This window comes from Vespula vulgaris, chromosome 3 (assembly GCF_905475345.1).
Source record: "Vespula vulgaris chromosome 3, iyVesVulg1.1, whole genome shotgun sequence".
In the NCBI taxonomy this organism is placed as follows: Eukaryota; Metazoa; Arthropoda; class Insecta; order Hymenoptera; family Vespidae; genus Vespula; species Vespula vulgaris.
Genome location: NC_066588.1, coordinates 1,553,586 through 1,578,765, shown reverse-complemented (window position 1 = coordinate 1,578,765; position 25,180 = coordinate 1,553,586). Strand labels below are relative to the sequence as shown.

General features: G+C 35.4%; 3 protein-coding genes and 2 long non-coding RNA genes across 19 annotated transcripts; 3 read left to right on the top strand and 2 right to left on the bottom strand.

Moving 5' to 3' along the window:
- The first annotated feature begins 726 nt into the window (after window positions 1-726).
- LOC127062141 (uncharacterized) lies at window positions 727-6,132 on the top strand. Its single transcript, XR_007781073.1, has 3 exons — window positions 727-2,042; window positions 3,024-3,869; window positions 3,948-6,132. It is a non-coding gene; the product is annotated as an uncharacterized LOC127062141 (long non-coding RNA).
- Window positions 6,133-6,214: 82 nt separating this feature from the next.
- LOC127062140 (cAMP-dependent protein kinase catalytic subunit PRKX) lies at window positions 6,215-12,105 on the top strand. Of its 6 annotated transcripts, none has more exons than XM_050989850.1 (6): window positions 6,215-6,302; window positions 7,495-7,884; window positions 10,345-10,507; window positions 10,946-11,209; window positions 11,481-11,811; window positions 11,917-12,105. In XM_050989850.1, the coding sequence occupies exons 2-6, from the start codon at window positions 7,794-7,796 to the stop codon at window positions 12,061-12,063; spliced, it is 996 nt and encodes a 331-aa protein (XP_050845807.1). In that variant the 5' UTR covers window positions 6,215-6,302; window positions 7,495-7,793; the 3' UTR covers window positions 12,064-12,105. The 6 variants fall into 6 exon arrangements, with proteins under 6 accessions (XP_050845807.1, XP_050845810.1, XP_050845809.1 ...); XM_050989852.1 differs by having other exon boundaries at window positions 6,252-6,302; window positions 7,757-7,884; XM_050989849.1 differs by having other exon boundaries at window positions 6,286-6,302; window positions 7,030-7,884.
- Window positions 12,106-12,248: 143 nt separating this feature from the next.
- LOC127062519 (sodium channel protein Nach-like) lies at window positions 12,249-18,243 on the top strand. 7 transcript variants are annotated; one of them, XM_050990914.1, is made up of 11 exons: window positions 12,250-12,642; window positions 12,780-12,906; window positions 12,995-13,253; window positions 13,358-13,574; window positions 13,670-13,921; window positions 13,993-14,131; window positions 14,208-14,285; window positions 14,364-14,594; window positions 14,669-14,835; window positions 15,368-15,471; window positions 15,918-16,364. In XM_050990914.1, exons 2-11 carry the CDS (start codon window positions 12,889-12,891, stop codon window positions 16,118-16,120), a joined length of 1,668 nt encoding a protein of 555 aa, XP_050846871.1. In that variant the 5' UTR covers window positions 12,250-12,642; window positions 12,780-12,888; the 3' UTR covers window positions 16,121-16,364. The 7 variants fall into 7 exon arrangements, with proteins under 7 accessions (XP_050846874.1, XP_050846871.1, XP_050846869.1 ...); XM_050990912.1 differs by having other exon boundaries at window positions 12,722-12,906; XM_050990913.1 differs by having other exon boundaries at window positions 12,719-12,906.
- Window positions 16,497-18,304, bottom strand: LOC127062530 (uncharacterized). The gene is made up of 3 exons (XR_007781147.1): window positions 18,165-18,304; window positions 17,757-17,915; window positions 16,497-17,674 (listed from the first exon to the last, which is right to left on the bottom strand). It is a non-coding gene; the product is annotated as an uncharacterized LOC127062530 (long non-coding RNA).
- A 2,504-nt stretch (window positions 18,305-20,808) lies between these two features.
- Window positions 20,809-25,079, bottom strand: LOC127062527 (carbohydrate sulfotransferase 11-like). Of its 4 annotated transcripts, none has more exons than XM_050990931.1 (5): window positions 24,966-25,079; window positions 22,290-22,683; window positions 21,589-21,876; window positions 21,139-21,374; window positions 20,809-21,038 (listed from the first exon to the last, which is right to left on the bottom strand). In XM_050990931.1, exons 2-5 carry the CDS (start codon window positions 22,611-22,613, stop codon window positions 20,873-20,875), a joined length of 1,014 nt encoding a protein of 337 aa, XP_050846888.1. In that variant the 5' UTR covers window positions 22,614-22,683; window positions 24,966-25,079; the 3' UTR covers window positions 20,809-20,872. The 4 variants fall into 4 exon arrangements, with proteins under 4 accessions (XP_050846888.1, XP_050846887.1, XP_050846886.1 ...); XM_050990930.1 differs by lacking the exon at window positions 24,966-25,079 and adding an exon at window positions 24,828-24,959; XM_050990929.1 differs by lacking the exon at window positions 24,966-25,079 and adding an exon at window positions 24,444-24,817.
- Window positions 25,080-25,180: the final 101 nt, after the last annotated feature.

Genomic DNA, 25,180 nt, shown 5'->3' with positions numbered 1-25,180 from the left:
TCCGTTTCTCTCCCACGACGACTTCCTCCGTCTTCGTTACGTAAAACGTGCACGGAAAGATAAGTACTAATAAAGTTGCTTCATAAAATAATGCAAAGTATGTACGATGACGGGGGGAGGGGGAGGGGACAAGAACAAATGTCGACAGTAGGAATACGAGAAGAGCCAGAGCCCTTCGTCGTTCCTTTCTTTTTTTCTTTCTTTCTTTCTTTCTTTCTTTCTTTCTTTCTTTCTTTTTTCTCGTGTTCCTTTTTTTTTTTTTTCCTTTGACAAAGAATTTTGGTAGACTCGCGAAGTAGCGAGGTGAATTTTACGACGACGGACAACGACGAGTGACTCGCATGGAATAGCGATCGTTTGGAATCGCGAGGCTACCGTGCCAACCTCATGGAGGACAATCGACGGATTCGACGAAGAGTGTATCATAATAGCGGCGCTTTGATTGCCCGTTGCGTCACACCTGTTGCCACATAAGCACGTATGTATGTAACATATACATATATAAGCGCCACGTGATGACAACGACCGTGAAAAGATGTTTCTCGACGTTGTTATATCGACCATCTCGTTCGATCGATTAAAAAAAAAAAGAAACTTTTTTTCATTAATTCGTTCGTATCTTCTAGAAAGATTCTGTTGGGAAAGAAAAAAAAAAGTAAAAAAGAAAAAGAAAGTCGATTGGAATGGAACAACGAATAACTTTTTTTTTTTTCTTTTTTCTCTTTAACGTTCGAATTCCTATTTCTCTGTCGAACTAGAACAATCTTCCTAGCTTTCAAAAGGGAATTGAAATAAAGGGAGAGGAAAAAGAATATGTGCGCTACACTGAGCGTAAAAGTGTCTCCGGTGATACTTGGAAATCCGCTTGTTTTAGGGCCTGACTTTTTAGAGTCCGATAACGATCACGCGTTCATTTCCGTTAGCCCTGAAGCGGGCTTCCGGTGTCTCCCACGCCGTCACGTAACCGCTCCCCGTTGATTTTGTAAAAGTCATCGTATCGGTGTTTATCATTGGTCAGGTGACGGCTCATTCACGGAACAAAATTTTAACGAGTTAATGTAACCAGCTGAAAATTTCCAAATTGTTCGACGTAATATTTATTTGCATGTTAACGGATACAAAAACAAAGAAAAAAGGAAGAAGAAGAAGAAGAATAACAACGTTATAAGAAAATTGATAAAACTCGTTTGAGATAAATCTCAGCCATTTTCCACAATCGAAAACAATGATCTCCATTTTGCGAGATACTTGACCTGAGAAAGGAATTTTTGTCGATCGTCATCGTCGATAAAACACCTCGGTATTCGATCGTGCTCGCTTCTCTCAGGAATCTTTCGATCTTATTGTTCGTGGGCAGCAAGGCAGAAAGCGGTGCTTCCGGTTTCAGGTTGGCTTGTGCACGTTGCTCGGACGAACGGACAGGCCTGGCTGCATCCTGATCGTCCCAGGTAGACACCTGCTCCACATTTTGTGTATAAATCGAGCCAAGGTCTCGACTTAATGCGTCGTGCCTTTTTCTGCCCTCGAACGAAACATCTTTCTCTTTTTCGCTGAAAAAAAAAAAAAGAAAAAAAAAGAAAGAATATAACAGGTTCGTCTGGAAAGAAATCGACGTGTCAAATAAATACAAAAAATTTCTTATCTTTTATTTTTCCTTTCTTTTTTGATCAGGTCGATCAACGATCCCCTCTATAAACATTTGTTATTAATATTAATCTAAAATGTTCTAATTTACCTTCCGCTCGTTCGCAGAAAATAGAAAAGGAAAAAGAAAGGAAAGAAAAAAAGGAAGGGAAAAAAACCGGTCAACGTCCGTCTTTCGAAGCTACGAGATTGGACTCATGGAAAATTGTCGCAGAACAGGAAGAGGATAACTCGCTACGGAACCGGAAGTTGTCGCCGGCCTCGTTACTGGGAAACTTGAAAAATACTGTAGATCATGAGTTCCCTGGGAACCACGGATCCGACCTACGCGCCTTCACACGCGCGCTCGTGCGTGCGTGACACGCGAACGGCCATGACTAGCCCCGAGAAAGACCCGAGTAAGTGTTCACTCTCGTACAGTCAATTTCATAAGCCACGGGGAATTGCAGATCCTTTGGATCCGTAATTCCAAACAAAAAGGACACTCTTCGAGATGAAAATAAAAAGGGTTTTTTCTTTTTCTTTTCTTTTTTTCTTTCTTTTTTTTCGCCGCTGTTGAAAAATGACCATATAATTTCATGGAAGTGGTGTAAGGACAGTCTAAAAAAAAGCACGATCTCATGCTGAGAAAGTAGTTTTCGTTATTAATCGTGTTAAAACTTGAGAAAGAGAAAGAGAAAGAGAAAAAGAGAAAGAGAGAGAAAGAGAGAAGTCGTTACCAGCAGATTCTACGGATTCGCGAGAGCAGACGCGTATATATGACATAATCCAGATGCTCTGCTCCAAATGCATTATTCATCTTCCATGAAATCATGCACGAGTGAGTGGCACGATACGAAACGTCTCCGCATTTAAATACAATTCTCCGGGTTATTATTTAGCGCGTTAAAAGCAAATTACGGATCACCGAGGGCGCCTTTTCTATCGTTAGACGTTACTTACGTGGCTCATAATTCACGGGACTTATCTTTATGGTGGGTGAGTAACGTGTCGGTGGTCTGGTAACAATGGAGAAAGCCATGAAGGACCCGAACGAATCCAACAACAGGGAGTTCGCACTTGAAGCGAACGATCGTGCCACGTCATCGAATCGTTCCTTTGTAAGCTTACCATTTTTTATTTTTCTCTTTTTCCTTTTTCTCCTTCTTTTTCTTTTTCCTTTTCTTTTTCTTTTTTGTCCGAATTGTGTTTGTTCCGTTCGGCTTCGATTTTCGTCGGTAGTTATTACTATCAGATACATAAGATAATTTCTGGATCTATCTCCTGTAAGACTCGCAAAGTTCGAACGTTTGATAATCTTTGCGCGAATTATTCGAATTCAAAAATACTCGGGACGTAGGTAATTTATAAATCATAACAGTTGGCCATTCTCCTTTCAGTTTCTAGCCACCAGACACGGACTTGATCGACATCCAGAATCGTAGGCGTTATTGGACGTCATCGAGTGCCACGTGTCCTTGAGGAATTGGAAGATTCTTTTAAGGAAGATTCGACGCATTATAATATGAGTACTGTTAATCTCTCGCCTCTCTCTCTCTCTCTCTCTCTCTCTCTTTTCTTTGAAAATATTCAAATGTGATACTGAATACGTCATCGATACTGTCCCACGCCGATCACATATCCGAACAAGATGGAAATGAGAGAAGATTCTTCCTTGCATCTTCCGTCTCGTTTGACGAGCACGAAGATACACACCGATATTCGAGGACTTAAGCGATGTTTACTCGTCGGACTACTTCTGTCCATTCGCTACTACGAGAATGTCTCCTACTACGAACGCTCATACCACCTTCGGAACCCATTAATCTTTAACAACCCGCTACGATGTTCGTCGTAAAGTATAAATATTGTGGAGATAAATGAGAAGCCGACTTTATCCCGCCGAACATTTTTACCGTTATTAAAGAGAGAATGAAAAAAGACGCAGACGCAGACGCAGACGTACACACGAGCGCACGTGCACGGAAGACAAGAAAAAAAAAAAGAAACGAATAAGCATAAAAAATAAAAAAATAAAAATTACGAGTCTCTCGAAAAAATACCGATTGTACGGCTCGCTTCGTCTCGCTCGCTCGTGGCACGCGATATTAATGAAACTTGAATTTTAAAAAATGGTAACACAGAAGAGTGAAAACGGTTCGACTCGAAGGATGTCATCCATACTTTCTCGACGGACGTCATCGTCGAACAAGTAGCCAAAAATAATTTTAACCGGAACAAAGGGGGTAGCGTTCATAGCGTTTAGTTGTTTATACGGATTTACACTTCACAGATTGGGGTAATAACGTTTCTTTGTTTTTTAGCTTCTGATCAGTAAGAAGAACAGGAAGAAGAACAAGAACAAGAAAAAGAAGAAAAAGAAGAAGAAGAAGAAGAAGAGTAGAAATTATCTCTGATAATCCTGGGAACAATATGGTCTACCAACGAGCAATCTTAAAACGATCTTTTAACATTAGAAGAAGAAGAAGAAAAGAAGGGTCGAGAAAGAGGCAAAGGTGAATGAGAATATATGCACTCGCATAAAGCTGGGAAACATAATAGGAGTCAGTTGTCTTGGCATAGAATGAATCTGCAAAAATGATTCTGGGAAACTATTATTTTCAGTTCGGTTACGCTAATAATCCCCGACAGAAAAGAGCGTAAACGATTAGAACGATACAACACGAAACATCATTTTCCAGGGTCATTTCTGGAAGATCCATGATACGAACAAACTTTCGATCAAGAGAAGAAATTTTATCATACGTTCGTGATGTTCAATAAACTCAATATCAACCGATGGACTTTCTCTCTCTCTCTCTCTCTCTCTCTCTCTCCATCTCTTTCTCTCTCTATCTTTCTCTCTCTTTCCATATTGGCAACTTATGTGTATGTCAGCTGCGTGCTCCAGTCGTACGGCATATCTTAATTGCGTGCGACCCGGCATTGCGATTCTACTTCGCATCGAGCACTTTTATTATTTATAATTATAGTATCATCGAGACAGAGAGAGAGAGAGTGGGGGAGGGGACGACGAGACTCCATACTTTACGCAATACACGCGATAACGTAAGAATAATCGACGAGTCAGGAATTAATAAACTTATGCATCGCTTACTATCGGTATATATTTATGTACATCCTAATAACTGCAATCATGTTATTTTTCTTCTTTTCTTCTTCTTCTTCTTCTTCTTCTTTTTCTGTTTCTTCTTCCTTTTTCTTTTTTGTTTTTCTATCCTACTCAAGAAGATTAATTTGAAGAATATTCTCGACGTAATATCATATAATATTATATAAATGATCATTGTATACTTTATTATTTCAATCCGTGAGACGACATTTCGTTTCTAAGAAAAACATTATATTCGTTAGAAGAAAGAAAAACAAAAAAAGAAAACAATCATTCCGTATTATTTCATCATTATTGTAAAAACGAATCGAGCGATACACGTGTCTATCCGAAGTCTATGATGTACGATAATTGTTATACGAAGAAAGATCGAACGACGGGATATCGATAAAAGCCTGTCGCTCGACGCTAAACCGACTCGGCGGGTGGCAAAATGCATCTGGACTATCGCCAAAATCAAAAATAAGCGAAAATTCGAAAGATAATAACGATCGATCGTGATCACTCGAATATGAAGATTCTAACCTCGTTGTAACCATAGGATGATGATGATGATGATGATGATGATGATGATGATATCATTTCAAATAGACCATATGTGTAAGAGAAAGTACATATGAATGAACGAGAAATTAGAAAACAATAAAATGTACCCCCGATTCCCTCAATTTTTAAAAAGCATTAAACAACAATTGAAATTATATTCACAAATCGTGGATAATCCAAACGAAGTTCGATCGAAGTCGACTCATCCTGGATGAATCACGTATGTATATATACTTACTTAAAGAAAGACTATAAGAGGCAGAGAGAAATAGAGAGAGAGAGAGGAAGAGAGAGACAAACATAGATGGATAGAAAAACAGAGAGAAAGATTAGAAACTCTTCTAAAAATTGTCACGATCTATTTTGCAATTTTCTTATTAAATCCGGTCAAGCAAGCTCTCTTCCCTCTCTCGATCATTCACAGTCCGATGACGACCAGGACCGCTCACGCTTTTCGAGTCTAATTTCGTATTTTTGAAGGCGTCTCGAGGCATGAAAATGAGAAAAGGAAAGAAAGAGATAGATAGATCGAGAAAGAAAGAGAGAGAGAGAGAGAGAACGCGTACCGAAAGCACGGATCTTCCGCGATCCGTTCTTGCTGCTTATAAATCAGCCACGGCGGAGGCTGCCTGGTACGAAGGAGATTTGAGATGCTCGGTGAGAGTCCGCGAGAAGAGAGATGAAGCGAGAAAGATATATAGGGAGAGAGAGAGAGAGAGAAAGAGAGAGATAGTGAGAATGAGAAGTAAAGAGGGGAGATGCTGAGAGAAAGGGACGGAGAGGTCAAGGGAAAGAGAAAGAAAGAAAGAGAGAGAGAGAGAGAGAGAGAGAGAGAGAGAAGGGGAGCATTGGGCGGCGGCGGGTGGTGAGTGCTGGGGTCGGGGGCGGGAGGAAAGGAGAGAAGGATGGAGAGTGCCTTTTGAGATCCACCGGTGACCAGTTTAGTTCTGCTTGGCATCGAAACTGTGCGAGATCATGTGACAGAGGAGAAACGACGAAGGTATCCTTCTTCGAAACTGTCATTAAGATCGACGCGATCGAGGAGCGAACGAGAAGGAGTAACGATTTCTTCGAACGTTCGATTAAAACAGTTTTTCTCTTCCTTCTTATTCCTCTACTTCTATTTCTACTTCTTCTTAGTCTTCTACTTCTACTTCTTCTTCTTCTTCTTTTTCTTCTTTTCTTCTTCTTCTTCTACTTCGTCTTCTTCGTCTTCTTCGTCTTCTTCTTCGCTGCCTCTATATCTTCTTCCCCTCCTCGTCCTCCTCCTCCTTCTCCTCCTCCTCCTCCTCCTCCTCCTCTTTCTCCTCCTCCTCCATTACTTCGATGAGGAGAAATCGGTGCCAGTGAGTCTCGGATAATGTCAGACGACGGATCGGTTTATTTCGCGTTGGATATAACGTACACGTGCTCCTAACAATCTCTATCGATACTTTTTCCTCTTCTCTCGTTCCATTTTCTACATTTATTTTCTTTCTTTTTTTTAATTCTTTCTTTCTTTTTTGTTTATTTCCTTCACGAACGTGGACGTTGGATTATCCGTCACCGGATCGACACAAGTCGGAGGTTGTGAACGATATTACAAATAAGCATAATCGCAAAGGCAAATAATTTATACGGACAGAAACGATTATACTATACGCGTTATTCGCGAGTGTCGAATATTTTTGTTGTTGTTATTGTCGTTTCTTTCCTTCATTTCACGTTTTTTTTTGTTTTTCCTAAAGAATACCTGAAGAATAAGTGAACGAAAAGAAAAAAGGAAAAAGAGAGAAATAAAGAAGAAGAAGAAAAAAGCGTCGATATAGTTGACAATTTAAGATAAAAAATCGTCGATAATAATAGTGATGAGAAAGGGAGAACAAAATATTCTTCCGATTGGACGTGTGAAAGGTGCGAGTCTCTCGAACCATTTCGAGTGACACTTCGTAATTCCTACGTCTACTTTCTCTCGTTCGTCGTCGTCATCGTGTCGTGTCGTATCGTATCGTCTGGTGCGTGCATGCGTGCGTGCGTGCGTGCATGCCGTGCCGTGGCGTGTCGTGCCGTGCAATAAAAGTCGATAGGATCGAGAATTGTCGTTGGCATGATACTTTAAGGTTTAAACTTACGTACGCGATTAGATTTCATCGTATTAGATATCACGTCTTGATCTAACGAAGAGAAATTAAGGACATTGCTATGTATTTAAGTACACTATGCGAAAGGGTCCAAAGGAAGGAGTTATGAGATCGACTCGGTGCTCTGCATGAATCTAAGAATACACCACTGCGGGTGGATCGTTGAACCAGCTTTTCCTCTCTTTCCTCTCCACGTGTCGACGAGAGCCTCGCTAACGAAAGAAATAAATCACAAGAACTTTCTCTCTCTCTCTTTCTCTCTCTCTCTCTTTCTCTCTCTCTCTCACTCTCTCACTCTCTGTGTCTTGGTCTTTCTCTTCCTCTTTCCTTGAAGTCGTTTACGCGGGATCTCCCGCAGTTGACTCGAAAGGATGTCTGGAGACAGCACGTCAGATGAGGAGGGCTCGCAAGAAGACCCACCCCGATACGATATCGACGACATGGAGATCGTCAAAACGATCGGTGAGTCGCATCGTCTTCCTTGTTTCTCTATCTCTGTTTCTACCTTTCTTTCTTTTTCTCTCTCTCTCTCTCTCTCTCTCTCTCTCTCTCTCTCTCTCTCTCTCTCTATTTGCTAGTGACTCACAAGATCGAAAAATAAATCGACGAACCGGTTTCGAGACAACGGTAATCCCCTTTCGCAATACGACCTCTAACCGGACGTTGCCGATTCTCTTGAGATATAAAGAAAGATTTACATTATTACATCTGCGAAAGAAAAACGTGAAGATTTCAGGGCTTACATACAAAAAGAAAATACATATTATTTCGTTCGACTTACATTTCGTAATTCTTTTATATTTTTCTTTTCCTTTCTCTTTTTGAATCATAAAAATGCTTCTTGTATTGAGTTATAAAAAAAGGTTTTTTTATCTATGAACTCTTCGTAAGAGTTCTTCGATCTCTCTCTCTCTCTCTCTCTCTCTCTCTCTATTTCTCTATTTCTATTTCTCTCTCTCTCTCTCTTTCGAAAATAGACTAATGATACAAGGAAAAAAATAAGCCATTGGAAAGTGAGAGGACCATCAGCAATATATTTAACTGATCGTTAAATCCGAATTACACGGGGAACAGAGAAAGATGAAGCACGAAATGGACAGGTGTAAATCCAGTAGACTCGTAAAAATTTTTATCGATGCGTTTTAATTCCTTTCCGCCTTTTTATTTCGCTATACGCGAGGCTACGCCTCATAGTTATTCATTCTGTTACGAAACTCAATCGAGCACAGTTCCTTATAAATTTCCATGATCTTTTCTAAGGCAATCAGGAAACACTAGGATGTGTAGTGGTATACTCACGAAGAAAGTCTCGAAACAGACGGGTTATACTTTAAGACAAACAAACCGTTTCACAATAAAGACACATTAATATTTTATCGCGTCGTTTCGGCTCGATTCTCGTCCTCGTAAAATAACATACGAACGGAATTAGATCGATCAGAACAGATGTGCAGTTCTTCTTTGAAACGTAAAACAAGCTTTTGGATCGACACCAAACCGTTCGAGTGTCCACGATGTAAAAAAAAAAGAAAAAGAAAAAAAAACAACCTATAGAACTTGGTGGCCTGACACTCGAGATCCAAGTAAAACACGAACTCTCTCTCTCTCTCTCTCTCTCTCTCTCTCTCTCTCTCTCTCTCTCTCTCTCTCGCATTCTCTCTCTTAGGTATTCTCGTTCAATATTCGCATACGAACCAAAAATAATTTATGGGACCCTCGTCGTTCCTTGGAAAATAGACTTAGCTTTTTCGTGCTATAATGTAGAAACGTACACGTACAATACGTGCGTCAACATAGAAATACATATACATATATTCTCACATAGCTAAAGGGAAGATATATATTCATTAGGAAAAAAAAAAAAAAAAAAAAAAAACAAGAAAAAGAAAGAAAGAAAGAAATCGAAAGAAAAAGAAATAAAATTAAAGAAGAAGAGGTAGAAAAAAGAAAAAAGAAAGAACATAAATCACGGAAGGTAACATTTTCTTTTCTCTCATTCTTTTTCTTTTCTTTTTATTTTTTTTTTTTTTTTATTTTTCGTTCATCACATCTTGAAAAGAAAATTAAATGTAACGAAGAAAGATTTATCGAAGAACCAACGCGAAAAAGAGAAGAGAGTACATAGATTAACAATATACACTTATAATCTTTCTCTCGCAAAATGATAATCGGTCGTACGGTCGTTATAAAGACGATCGTATTTAAAGAGCACCTACGCCATCGCCGGAAATTTGGTAGCCGCCGTTCCGTCGATCGACACCTGTTGTCAGCTGTCGTTGGCAGACCTCAGTGGTCGTTACCGAGGGAAAGGCAGACGCGAATATTCTTCACGAATCTTCCTGTCCGTATGCTGCCAACTTCGTTCGACCTATCTATAGAAAACCGCACCGTTCTAAACATAGTCATTTCTCGATAGTGTTGCCTCGATAAAAACAACATCGAGAAAGATAGAGAGAGAGAGAGAGCGAGAGAATATATGTGTGTTTGCGTCGTGCAATGAAGCGATTAATTTGTTCACCAAATTCGTGTGATTATTTTCCCCTTTTTAATCTTCCACCGATCAACAATCAACCGACCCACCTTGCTACCATTTGCCACCCCCCTCCCTCTATCACTCCTACCGAGAAGCGTTCGAGCTAATTAGTCACGGTGCGTTAACCCTCGCTAACTTTGATCACGATCATCATCTTTGTGGGAAAGCGTGCGATAAACCAGTTGCGTGCGCTAAATGCTCGACTCGAATTTAAACGAACGGAGAAAGCGTTGATAATGAGGTGTCGTTACGAGTTACTTCGTCGACTTTTCGTTTTCTTCTTTCTCTCTTTCTTTCTCTTTTGATTTTCCCTTTTCTTTTCTTTTCTTTTCTTTTCTTTTCTTTTCTTTTTTTTTTTTTTTTCATTATTCGTGAATATATTTTCACAGGTACGGGAACGTTTGGGAGAGTGGTACTATGCAGACATCGTGGAAAACCTCTCGCTTTGAAGATACTCTCTATGGTAGACGTGATCAGGCTGAAACAAGTCGAACACGTTCGCAACGAGATCACGGTACTAAAGGAGGTCAATCACCCCTTCATCGTCAACATGTAAGCATAGGTATCCTTTTCCCGTACGTTCTAGGCAGATTAGAAAATAGAAAATAAAGTTTGTATAATATATCGATCATATATGTCTTATTAATTATTTGAAAATATTATATAGTATCGTAATAAATGTATTAATTTTCGTAAATCTCTTATTGATATCTAAGAAACAATTTCTTTATTGATTTCGATTTAATACCGATTTAAATGAGCACAAACTTGCAGATATATATATATACATATATCTCTCATAAAGATATAATATAGCAAAGAAGAGAAAAGCGTAACTAGAAATCGAGCAAAGCGATATCGTCTCGTAGTAACTCGTTCGAACGATTCGCACTATTAAATAGCGATTAACGATCCATAGTGAAGGAAAGCAAAAGGAGGACGAGAGAAACGATCTCGTAGCCAATTGTCGTATCTCTCTTTATTTTGCAGGCTTTGGAGCGGTAGAGACGAGGCCAGACTCTACATGCTATTCGAATTCGTAGCCGGTGGCGAACTCTTCTCTTATTTGAGAGCAGCCGGAAGATTCTCTGGACCAACCAGTTGCTTTTACGCTGCTGAAATCGTCTGCGCTTTGGAGTACCTTCACAGCAAACACATCATTTATAGAGACTTAAAACCAGAAAATCTACTTCTCGATAGTCAAGGACATCTGAAAATTACCGACTTTGGTTTTTCGAAAAAACTTACTGACAGGTGAGATCGTTAAATCTATCTTACTGTTTATTCGTCGTAAAAAAAAAGAAATAAAAAAAAAAAGGAATAAAAAGTTCATCTCTCATCCTCTCAGTGTGGTACGTTCAGTTGCGTTACTCTTTTTCTACACTCGTAATAATCACCTTTCATTCTACGTTTCTGCGAGTACCGCTGACAATCAACTCGCTGATGGTACTTAATTATACCGCAATTCGTCACGTAAAAATTTGGAATTTCTTTCTCCGTTGGTTAATAACGTTGACATTTTCAGAACGTGGACTCTTTGCGGCACACCGGAATATTTGGCACCGGAAATCATTCAGAATAAAGGACACAACAAAGCCGTTGATTGGTGGGCCCTCGGTGTACTGATTTACGAAATGTTGGCTGGTTTCCCACCGTTTTTCGATGATAATCCTTTTGGAATATATGAGAAAATACTCAGCGGTAGGATAGAGTGGCCCAAACACATGGATCCCATCGCGAAAGATCTCATCAAGAAATTACTCATCGCAGATAGAACGAAGAGATTAGGAAATATGAGACAAGGAGCTGAAGATGTTAAGAGGCATCGTTGGTTCAAGCTTGTCGAGTGGCCTCTGGTACTTTCATTTCCTTTCATTTTCTTATTTCTCATTACGCTTTTTAGCTCGAGCAACTTAATTTATTTTGTTAATTAATTTTATATACGAACGAATCACGAACAGGTACCTCAAAGAGCCTTGACACCACCGATCAGGCCGAGAGTGAAAGCACCTGGTGATCCTAGTTGTTTCGATGATTATCCTGAAACCGATTGGCGTTCTCAACCACCTTTACCACCTGACCAACTAGCACTCTTTCAAGACTTTTAGCCAAATTCAAAGGAGATGATATTTCATATCTCATACAGATCGGTGATACGTTTCTATCATTTTTACAAGTTCAATTCATAAGTTGTTAGAATATATACATATATATATAATATATAATATATATATATATATATATATATATATATATATATATATATACATATATATAATTCTAATATAAATTTTGGAATATATATAATTCTACTATAAATGTTAGAATATATATAATTCTGATATAAATGTTAGAACATACATTATATATATATATATATATATATATATATATATATATATATGTATGCATGTGTGTCGTTGACAACTCGTTCTGTAAAAATTATTTTCTAAGAATAATTTCCACAAGAGGCGATTTCTTATATTGTAAATAGGCATATTTTTATATCTGAACGCAACCACTAATTTATTTGTACGTTCTGTTTAAGCGTAGTTGATGTTTTAAAGCAAATTTTTATCAACAGTTGTAAATAAAAGATCGGCCGTATTAAACGACGATCGCAAGCTGACTCATAGATATTATTTTTTTATATGACTCATAAATTAACGCTCTACTAGTTTATTAAAGTAAGAAACGTTTAACGTAGCTAATTATTATCTTAATATCATAAATTATAAATATTTTAAATGTGAATACACGCAGCAGATATCTGAAACACGACAATACAAATCTCAAGGATTCTTTAAATAATTTATTTCTACAGAGAAAATATATAAATACGGTTGTTGCACGTTATGTTCATGTCATATGCAAACAAGAGCTACGTTCGATTAAAGTTAACGGGAAGAAATAAAAATCAGTAATAGATAAATATGCCGAAAACAATTATGGTAATTTAATTATTGCAATAATTTACATACTTTATTTTTTTCCCAATAATCATGTCAATGATCCAATTAACGAAATATATTTTTTCAGGTAGGATACAGTACCGATGAGAAAATAAAAAAAAATGTTCATAACGTTAAGAAAATTGACGACCAGATGGAATCGAAAAACAAGTCAACTCTAATTTCGACAAACGCCAATCGTAAAAAACGTATTGTTCGAAAGATATTTCAAGATTTCACTGGTTCCAGTTCGTTACATGGTGTAAAATATCTTGGAATGCAAGCTATCGTTACCAGTTACATAGGAAAATTTGTATGGCTTTGTACAATGATCACAGGAATTGTTGGTCCGATTTTGTTCAATCAAAGTTTATAGATAGTTAAGAAATATGGTTGACATTCGTCAAATATATATATATATATATGTGTGTGTATGTATATATATTAACAGGTGCAGATATGATGGTGAAAAAATTGTGGCAACACTTGGACGAAAATCCGAAAGAATTTTTCATAGAAACATTTCATGCACCGATATTTCTCGCCGCATTTCCAGCGATCACAATTTGTCCTAACGTACCGACTATGCTAACAACACAAATGGATTTAATGCAGTATATAAAATTACCTGCAAATATGAGCATCGAGGAAGCAATGTTTTTCATCAAGTAAATATATTTTTGTATTATGAAAAATATGCTAAACGAAACGATCTTTGGAGATATAATAAAAAAGCAAAAATAATTGTTTCTTTTTTTTACAGATATGGAGCTCAAATAACTATGCAAGAGTTAAACGATGAACGTTTAAACAAATTTAATGCATTTTTAAGAGAAAATCAATGGCAATTAATAGACTTTTTGAAAATTCTCAATCCTTGTGAAACTATGATCGAATCTTGTTGGTGGCATAAAAAGAAAATAAATTGTACCGATTATATAAAGCAGTCTTATACTAACAACGGAATATGCTGTTCCTACAATTATTACTTAGAGCATCTTATGAAATATAACATGTAAGATATCGAAAGTTAGAAGATAAGGTATCGAAATCCTATAATTTTTAATATTATTTCAAAATTTTTAGACGGTTTCAAGAAGTACCTGTACTTCGTACGGCTCATTCTGGATCAAACTCTGGTCTCACTGTAATATTCAATCGTGATCTGTTCGTTGAAGATAAGAAAACAGAAAAGAAGAATTTTGTAAACAGCATCAAACTTTTGGTACTATATTGAATCGATTTATTTCGATTATATAGTATAGTAAATAGTTATTAATTTATTTCTTTCGTTTTTATAGGTTTATGTTCATCACACTTTGAGTTATCCAAACGCCGAGACTGTTGGATATACTTTGCAAAAAGGAGAAGAATTAATGGTTAATTAATATCCTTGCTTAATTATAATATAACCATACTAATTATTTTACGATTATCCTAATATCTAATTTTTCTAGTTAAGCGTGCAACCGGTTATTAAAAAAAAACCATCAAATCTTTATCACGAATACTTCAATGGTATTTTACAATCCGAATGCATTTCAAATTTAGAAAAAAGTAAATTACGCTTTTTCATCGAGTATGAACAATCAAATTGCTTTGTTAATTGTTTGATCACAAATATATACAACGCGTGTGGTTGTCTTCTTTACATTTACGCACCAATGGCAAATTATACTTCATTGCCGGTAATCGATTCATTATCGATCAAAATCATTCGTTCTCAAAACGTAATCGATATGTTATACACTTTTTTTTCCAGATATGTGAATTGGAAGATACCAAGTGCTTATATAAATACATGAATCGTAAAAAGTCAATGAATTATGACACTTGTTTATGTGTAAATCTTTGCGAAGATACAACATACCAGATATCGTCGATCAAATATTTATTGAAAGGGACACAATTATCTGTTTCACCGATTTAGTAAGTTTTTACACGTATACTATTGCATCATAAAAACGTTTTAATCCTTATTAGAAATATGAAGAAATCTTTTTACGACGTTGAAAAAAGCTAATAGCTTTAATAGCTTTTATTATATATAGTCTCAAAAGTGAGCAATTCAAATTTCACATCGATATTTTTACCGACATGTGTTCTACGTCAAACGTATAATAAGAAAACTTGTTCGTAATAAAGCCTTTCGTAATAAACCTAGAAAACTAGTTCGTAATAAACTTTCGTAAAGCTACATAGTTTCTAAAGCTAGATAGTTTCTTAACTCGGAGATATCTTTGGTGAAGGGAAATGATAGAAAATTAAAACATTAAGAAAAATAATTATATAATACACCTACGCATATTGTACTTATACGTAATAATAATAGTCCATGTTTTTTTTTTTTTCAAATATAATTGCTTAGAAAGTACTAATTATATATACATATATATATATATATATATATATATATATATATATATATATATGATAATTAAAAAGAAATTGTTCTTTCCAGTCAATATTTATCGCCTTCTCACACGATTTTAAACGTTTACTGGAAAATGGACTTCTTCATGACCTTCAGAACGAAATCTACTTTGGTTGGTTGGAAAAATCTTGGTATATATATATATAATATTTTAAACAATTTTTGCAGTGTTAACGTTTCATTTGACAATGAACAAATTTATTACAATTAAAGTCACATATAATATTAATATTAATGTCATATATTTCAGCCGAAGTAGGTGGAATATTCAGCCTATTTCTTGGTTGTAGTATCATTAGCACCGTGGAAATCTTATACTTCGTTTATCTTTTTCTTCGTAAAATTTTTACGAAGAAACAAACTTATAATTAAGTTAATACATCGTGGAATAATCTATATTGATATTGATAATAAATATTGAGTAGCTTTCTGAAATATCGATTGTTTCCTCTGTTCATACCTTAAGTAAAATCAGTAAAAAAAAAAAAGGGGGACGATTATAATTCATTTTAATGTTATCGATTTTCTTTGTGCATTATACTTTTTATGTCAATTTATACAGCAATGATGTTTACAGGGCACGATAATACTATTCGGAACGACCTGAATTCACAGCAAGTAGATCTATTTCCAGCGATTACTGGAACGTGGCCATCTGCCAGTCTTTCCACGAGCTCGAATGTAAAATTATTTATTACACCGAGTTTCTACTTCAATGTTGTCCACGATTATCATGATGCTCTTGTCATACGACGTGTATTAATTACTAATCAGCAATAATGCATGTCACCATGTAAAATAGTACTCTTTTTCTTTTTACATAAAAAAACGATGAGTACACCAAATGAATAAAATCATTATTGCACATATATATATATATATATATATATATATATATATTCATAATTTGACGTAACAGCATAACATTTGGATCTAAACAAATGCACGATAAATTTTGATACGGTTCCTAATAGAGTTAGATCTATGTTTCAAGTAGAAAGATTTACGTTTGAGATATCCTCGTGAATAAACACAGAAAAGTTTGTTCTCCTTTTTAACAGTAGCCTTACCTTGGCAGATAATACTTACGGAACTTAGACGATTTATAAGGAACTTACGTAACGAATGATTTTCGTTTGTGAAATGAAAGATGGAATAAACACTCTATCGAATCGTTATTTATTGCTTTTTTAGATGGAACAGGACGAAAAGAGGAACGTTGATATTCCTTTCGTTTCTCTCATCGGTTATTTTCGGATCTTCTATAGAAAATACTGATTTCCTCTTCTATACGTACATACCTACGTAGATATGTACGTAGTGGTGAAACAGTGAAACATCGAAGAAGAGAACTGAAAGCATCGGCTATTTTCGTATAAACACCCACGCTTTGCATGTTCATCGTCCATGTAACCCAAACGTTTACTTATTTTCTACAGAAGGCAAGGCCCATCTTTTTCTTTTCTTTTTTTTCGTTTCCTTTTTTCTCGTTTCTCTTTTACTTATTTTTTTATTTTCTTTTTTTTTCATCCTCACGGCCATTGACTTTTTCACAAGTAAAATTAAATTTCTCCAAGTCTTTTCACAAACTACTCTATACGAAATATTTATATGTTATATTTGAGTATACAGATATAATGAAAATTTTACTATGCGAACATACTAAGAAAATTCATTCCTTCATCTTTCAGACATTTAATTCGTCCCAATTTGATCGCATCAACGTCGTTAAAATAAAATGTTTTATAAGGAATTAAAAACAATATTTCACATTTATCTAGATCGCAAATTCTTTGAATGTTCGTCCTTGAAACATAAGTAATGCCATTATTTTATGTGTAATTGTTGGCTGTTATTTTCCACACACTGTCGTTACTTTTATATAAGCATTGAATACGTTCACACATTGAGCCTACGAATACATTCATTCAATCGCACCCACACGCATCGTATACCCGTTTTCATATTAAAATTTTTTGAATATTTCATACGTTCTATAAAATGGCACAATCATAAATATGACGTTCTAACAAAAAAAGAATTTCACTCGCTCCCTGTCTCCGTACATAGAAAAAAAATAATCTATTTCCGATAACATGATAGTTTTGATTAATTCTTTAACTTATCAACTTATTGAAACTTAAACAATGAATATTAATCTATACAGTAAAGCGATGATCTCATTCCGATTAACGAGATCAAGAAGGATCCGGAAACATAAAATTGATCTTGTGTAATAATCGATATCCTTTCCATTCTCGATTCTCGAGTATCGATCGAGAAAGTCGTCCAGCCTTCGAGAAACTCGCATTCTTCGTCTTTCATATTTCAACTCTGAAAAATCGATAGAGGGAGGATAAATTTCTATCGGAAAATATAAAGGAGGTACGAACGATTAAATCTTCCCTCTACGTACCATAACGAACAAAAAAATTAGGGAATTAAAATATCCCCGAGTAGAGTAACCATAACGATATCAAAAGTAAAATCAAGATCAAGTAAGTGGTAAGAATGTTTTTAGTTTCGTGAGCCGGCTGTGGCATTTTAGATTCTGTCTTCTATTCGATTCACCGCGCTGAAAATGTAAGATTTCTTTCATTTATTAAAAAAAAAAATAAATAAATAAATAAACAAGTAAATAAAAAAAAGCAACAGAAAGAGAAAAAAATATGAACTTTATAAAATGTAAACTTAAGTAAATAAGTTATAAACAATAAATGTTTATAAAATATAATAGAAAAGAAAATGTTTATATTCGTTAATAATTCAAGCAAATATTCGGACTCAAAGAAATCCATAATTTTTTTTTTCAGATATTACTCACAATCGACGAAGAAATATACGTTTGGGATTGATAACGAAAGATCGGTAGATCGATCTACGAAAGTTCCCCGCGTGCTTTTGGAAATTGATCGAAAAGCAGCGAACGATACGTTCCACACGACTTTACGTCCGATCGTAGACTGGATCACTACGCAAAGGATCCGTTCGAGATCCCGAAATTCCTCCAGGAATCGTCGTTGTTGAGCTTCTCCCCACTCGATTCGATTGCTAGCTCCTTACCCGTGTAATCTCTGCTCCAGGATTGGTAGGTCCGATTCCACCACCGTCGTTGCAAAATTCGAAACCAGCCGACACCAGAGAGCTTCGGAGAAGAGCTCTGGCCACCTCGAAGTTATATTAAGGCATTCTCTCGTTATTATTCTTTCGAGACTAAAAATCTATCGAGATATAACATTCGAATGATCATGTTTAATGAAGAATTACATATTACCCTCTACATATTACTCGTTTAATCTATTCGCGTATTCTTTGTCATTGTTTCGAGTGAAAAATATAATTTATTTTCAAGTACGATAAGATGATTAAAATGACAAAGATTATTCGAAAAAATATTACTATCGAAATATTATTTAATCGTATTAAATTTAGAAAAGGTAATCGACCTTCCAAGCTAGCCAAGCCAAAATTATTATCCACTTAATTAATGAGACTCGGAAGAGGCTTACAAAATTCGATACAAGCCGAGATTCTATCGTTCGATCGTTCATTTAATTATAAACCTACAAGTTTGGATACATAAAGAGGGTTGATGTCGATGTGTCGTGTGCCGACAAATACGCATCCGCCAAGCCGGAAAGTGACTTTTATTTTTAAACAAAATGCCTCGTCCGGATGGACGCCCACGCGTCGAATTTATGACATGAGAAAAACGAAAAGAATTTTTATTTATTTATTCTCTTTTTTTCTTTTTTTTTTTTTCTTTCTTTTTCAGCAAGACACGAGAAGTCGTCTCACGTGTGGCGCCAGATTGATTTACACGTGACAAAAGTAGAGAAAAATGAGGAGAGAGGAGGGACGTGGATGACGGGGATATTTGATCAAAGAAAGTTTTATAGAAAGTATTCTCGTCTCATTCCGTTTCTTATTTTATTTCTTTGCATTTTTTTTTTTTTTTTATTTCTTTAACCCTCGATTTCTTATGTAAAACAATTTTTTTTGCCATGAGATAAAAAATCTAGAAGAAAAATATACGCGCTAGTCCTAGTTTGAAGGTCTTCGAAAGAGTTAACATATTTCAAGGTACGGAATATTTTATCATTATTATTATTATTTTCTTTTTTCTTTTTTTTCATTGTTTTATTTCTCTTTTTTTTCTTACTGAGCTTTTTATATCGTATAATAATATAAGTAGGAAGTTCGCGTAACTGCGAAGGTGTGGCACATAGAGCACAGTTCTACGTCTTAACGATTTCTGCTGACCTTACAACAGACAAATAAATCAGTAAATCGATCCTCATTCGTTGAAGGTTTTTTCTTTAATCGATTTATGAAGAGTTTCATCGATCGATCCTTCCTCGTTACGAAGGTTTGCTAATCTTTACTAATAATTTATATGAAAATTACATGATTTAATAAATGCATCATGCAAATGCATTATCTTTCGTATAAAATATTAATTCGCACTTAATACAATAGCGTATATAGACTATTATCATGTGAGAAATAATCTAAATACTTTAAATGAATTTGTTGCGGTTTTCATTGCTCGTAAATTCATCTCAATTGCTTTTTTATGCATTCGTTATCATTGACGTAGCAATAAACTCTAGAACTTTGAAAGTCCTTCAAATTGATTGATGGAAAGTTATTTTCGACCTCGCACATACTTGTAAGTTTTCCTTTATGATTAGACTAAGGTTCTTCGACTCTTTCTCCAAAGTTAGTCGGTATAAAACCCCGTCTCGTTCGTCATCTCCGAATCCTAATTTAAATTTAGCTCGCTAAGCAAACATCGACTTCGATGAACAATGTTTTCAACAGATACGTTTCAAACTTCTACCAAAATGTTACGTAAATTCGTAATTATTTTTTGTTTTCTTTTTTGTTGTTTTTTCTTTTCCCTTTCGTGACTTTCGTAAAACTAGACAAAGTTTCGTATCAAAAAAGTCATTATTTTTTTGCATCGTTTGTTTCCTTCCAATCTCAATAAATATCTAATTCGTTACCTTACCAATACGTTATTACGTAAAATATTTAAAAATATAATATAAACTTTGACATTCTTGCGAACTATAACTTATCCAAATCAATATAATTATTTGAATTGAATATTATAAAAAAAAGATAAAAAAAAAAATAATCACATACAAATGGAACGTATCAATTTGACATTCGAATTCGGTTCGATTCTAAAAGAAAAATATAAAATTTTACTTCTAGTCGCACTTATGCGTGCAATAAAAATCGTGAGAAATCAAATTCAATATCATTAGGAATACTTCCTTCTACAATATCATCGAACAAAAAAGACCAGACATACTCATTTTAAATTACAAAGTTGTTGACGAAGATCAGCGTAAAATTAAAAAATCGCTATAACGTAGTGACTTGACAGAATTCTTAATAGATAAACTAGTCTATTATTTGATATCATTCTAGTATAAATAAATAAAAAAAAAAACAAAAAATCTGAATCTCTTTTAATTCGTTGAATCTCAGTCCTCTGTACACGTAATTCTCACTATAAATTTAAGCTAAAGAAAATCCTAAAACGTCCTCCAGTGAATAATCGAACAATTTCATATCTAATTTGTACAAATCTTCCAACTTCCTCAATTGTTTATAACTTAGAGTCGAATAATATCTATCCAATTTCTTGGAGGTTGGCTCGCTGCTCGGTGGTTTCGATGGAAAACTGAATAATAAATGAAAACAATCGTCGTCTTGTTTGTTAAATATTCCAAGGCCAAGCAGACATAAATAATAGCTTATCTAAATCGCAAATTTATACTCACTTGACGGAGACGACATTCATCCTTTCCAATACTTCCGTAGCGTCTTCCACCAAGGTTTCATACTTACTAACAAGATTATAATTAACTACGCATGGCTGACATAATTCATATATAGGTCTCCAATGTTCGTTCCTCGTACCATTTTCGGTATCATTGGTAATGAATTCTACAAATTCTCTGAACGTAACATCGTCCCCATTTTGCAATGATTCTTGCGTAGCATTCACTCTGTACTTCTATCAACAAAAAATAAATAAATAAATAAATAAAATAAACTAAAATGTTTTTTTAATAAAATAAGAGAAATTATTTTTTTTCCAAATAAAATAAAATAAAATGTCTTTCTTTCGTAACATTGTATACATATAATAACAGGGTATTATTAACGTGTAACGTGTAACATTGTATACATGTAATAACAGGATATCTTATATATATATATATAATTACCTTTATAATTTTCTTCCCAAAACGAGTTTGAAAGTATCTCGAGCTCTTTTCGTGCTTCGCTTCCAGTTTATTCCTATAAGCTGATAGTAGCCTTTCAAATGGATGTCGAACGACTATAAGTTTGTCATAAGAGGTTAATTTTTTCTCAATTTCTGGAGCAGTGTAATTACTTAGTCTTAAAAAAACTCCTGGTGAGTGGGCCTGATCAGCCGGTATTTCTAAAGGATCATTTCCAGGCCACTTTCCTGTGGCGATCATTAACACGCGTTTCCAGTTTGTACAGGCAACCTATAAGAAGGCAGGATATAGTAATTCCGTGAATAGTAGACATACGAATGTCCGTAATTCGAAAGTTAAAAGAACTTGTCCTTGAAACGAGCCTGACGTTTTGTTCTGTCTGTAATAATTCATTTATTCAGCATTTTTCAATTTTTTACTAGGAACGCCTTTATCTCTTCTCCGTATAATTATATAATCTTAATTATTATTATTTTAAATGCCTAATGAAAATAAATCTCAACGTAATTGCCTTAATTGCTATTAAATCATAAACGTCAGACTCGTTTATATAAGCTAATCATTATTTGCATATACAAACTTTATAACTTTTATCTAATAAAATACTTTTACCAATGCAAATTATTAGAGATCAATGTATTGTTTTTATCTTTTAGAGAATTTTCGAAATCTATCGTATATACCTTTGGTACATAACAATAAAGCAACTCGTGTTGCTCGTCCACGAGGATGTTCCTAAAGGATTCAGGACTCAGCGTTCCGTTTTCAACATTATTACGTCTAATAATCTCCTCGCAATTATACTGTAATCTTTCTTGACGTTCCAACAAAGCGGATCTCGCTAACGCATTAGGTCCTGTCCAAGAATACATATATTTTTGAGATTGAAGATACTTTGGATTGCCATATTCTAACGAGACTTCTTCGTCGGTTTTCTCTGCATTTAGGATCGAATTCCAAATAGCGAGAGTAAATATTATTGCCCTGAAGACACGACATCCTGTCATCGTCCTCTCGTGATCATCCGGTACATTGAGTTATCTTCTCATGAGATGTCTTCTCGCTTGCGCAATCTTTCTGTAAATACGAAAGTGTACATATTTAAATCGTCTTTGTTCGTCAACGTAAAATGATGGGGGAAAGAAAAGGAAGGAAACAAAAATTAATCCAAAAAAAACAAAAAATTGCTTCTAACTCGATCGACAGATTGAAAAATTATTGCATTAGAAAGGCAACTGAATGAATAAATTAAATGCAATATTTGAAACGAGGTCGAAATTGTAGATCTTTTATTCTGATCAACCAGATTCAACGTACGTAACTCGGTCTCCACTTATACATATATAACATTAACAGTGTTGAGCTTTAATTCTATAGACAACCTCGAGTGTATATTGAAAAGTAACTATCGCTAACTACGACAACGAACGAAATTCGCCAGGTATATAACTAATGTACGTAATAATCGTAGAGGCACGCGTGTGGAATGGTTGCGTTAGAGACAGGGAGATCACATTAACCCGATATATATGTATATATATACATATATATATGCATAGTATAATGTAGGTACACTAGTTTCAATTACCGCTCTGCAAAACCTGTTCTTGAACTTTGCCCATGACTTCGATCGAACGTGAAACCGTATCAAACGTGTGTGAAATAATTTGTCACGCATAGAATAAATTGTAGATTTATTTGAAAAGTGATTATTCCTTTTTTTTTCTTTCATTCTTTTCTTCGCACTATTTTCTTTTTCTTTTTGATTATTACTTTTTTTTTTCGATTTTTTTGGAACGGATTACGTGTCGCCGATCGTTCAATAATTAGTCGATATCACGCGTGTCCGTCGTCCAGATGATCCTCTGAACATTTATGCAAAAGTAACGGATTAAACAACGGATCGGCTTAACGGAATCCAGTTTATGGAAGTAGAACGTAATCTCGATCTCGTTTACGCGCCAAGCGTGCAAGTCACGTGGGACAAAAAGAACAGATTTGCCAGTTGGTATCTTACGCATTTTGTGTCAAAGAAAAAAGGAAATAAAAACGACACGATAAATAAGACATTCCTCAAACAAGAACGATCTTATCGATTAGAGAGGATTCGATTCAACGTGACACTGTTAACTACATATACCAGCGAATATTACAGTTAAGACATTTACTACCGAATCGAATGAGTATCAAACTTCGCATGATAGCTTATCGTGAGAGGCGAGCCTATCTCGAAAGGCAAATCGAAAAGTCAAAAAATCATAGTTGTCGTTGATTCTTGAGTTGACTAATGCGAAGCAACGGCTGCGAAGATCTCTTTAAAAACGAACGAACCGTATGAACCGTTGCTTTGTCATGGTTCATAACTCCGATTGCATCATGTTCCTCGATCTATTTGGAATAATTTTGATTTGAAAAAAAAAACAAAGAGAGATAAAGATTGCTTTATATTCCTAGAGAGATTAAAAAAGAAATTGTCGAAATGGAAAATAAGCAACGAAGTAGATTTTAGATTCATCGACAGATTAGAACTCATATCAGTTTGTCTTCCACGATAAACTATAAACGATCGGTAAATGCGGCCCGCAAAGCTCGCGAATTTTTAGCTTGTAATTTCGTTTCGAAATCGAGAAACAAGAAATAAGAATACGACCGTACAAATATTCAGATTCTACCTAACACAAAGAAAAAGACATGAAAACCATCCGACATTCTAAACCGTGGTTTCGAGGCCACTTCCATTTAAGTTTACGTTTAGCACAGATGGTTCACACGTGCGTTACCAGTTTAACTTTACTTTTCCAAAACTTTTCTTCATTGAATACGTTGTCTCTACTTACCGAAGACGATTAAAAATATAAGATAAGCTCCTTTTTTCTTCCCTTATTATCTCGACGAAAAACGATGATCACCGTAATTTCGTTGAATCCTCCAACTATCGTAGGAGGAACAACGATTTGCTTCGACTTCGCCCTCTCGACTGACAGCGCCGAAATATCTCTAACGCCCGACGTTCGTATCCCGCGGCGTACTTATGAAACGTTAGCCTATTCGTCAGCAATTTGCCGTAGGAAAAAGATAGAACACCTCGTATCACGAGAGCGGGTAAATTCAAACAGAGAATCTTTGTAACTGTTGAAAAATAGGAGTTTCTCTGTTCGAGCATTAACAAAGCGCACGATGAAAGACCAAAAAGAGGGTCAAAATTCAAGGTAACCTGGTACCATTTTTCTCCTTCTCCTTCTCCTTCTCCTTCTCCTTCTCCTTCTCCTTCGTTTAACGAGTACAATAAACTATTGAAAACAAATCGGCTATTTGTTTTCCATGGATATGAAAAATTTTAATATGAAAAGAAAAATTACTTTTTCGAAAGAACGTTTTGCAGAAAATAGAAGAAAGATAATAGGAAAGAGCACGACACACAACGAGTGACTATCCGTTCACGAAGACGATACACGTACTGGAGAGGACCTTTCCATGCATATTCTCCCTCTCTCTTTCTCTCTTTCTCTCTTTCTCAGAGCTATGTATGCGTGTGTACGTGTTAAAGCGAGCGAAAGAAGCTGCGCGCGCCTCT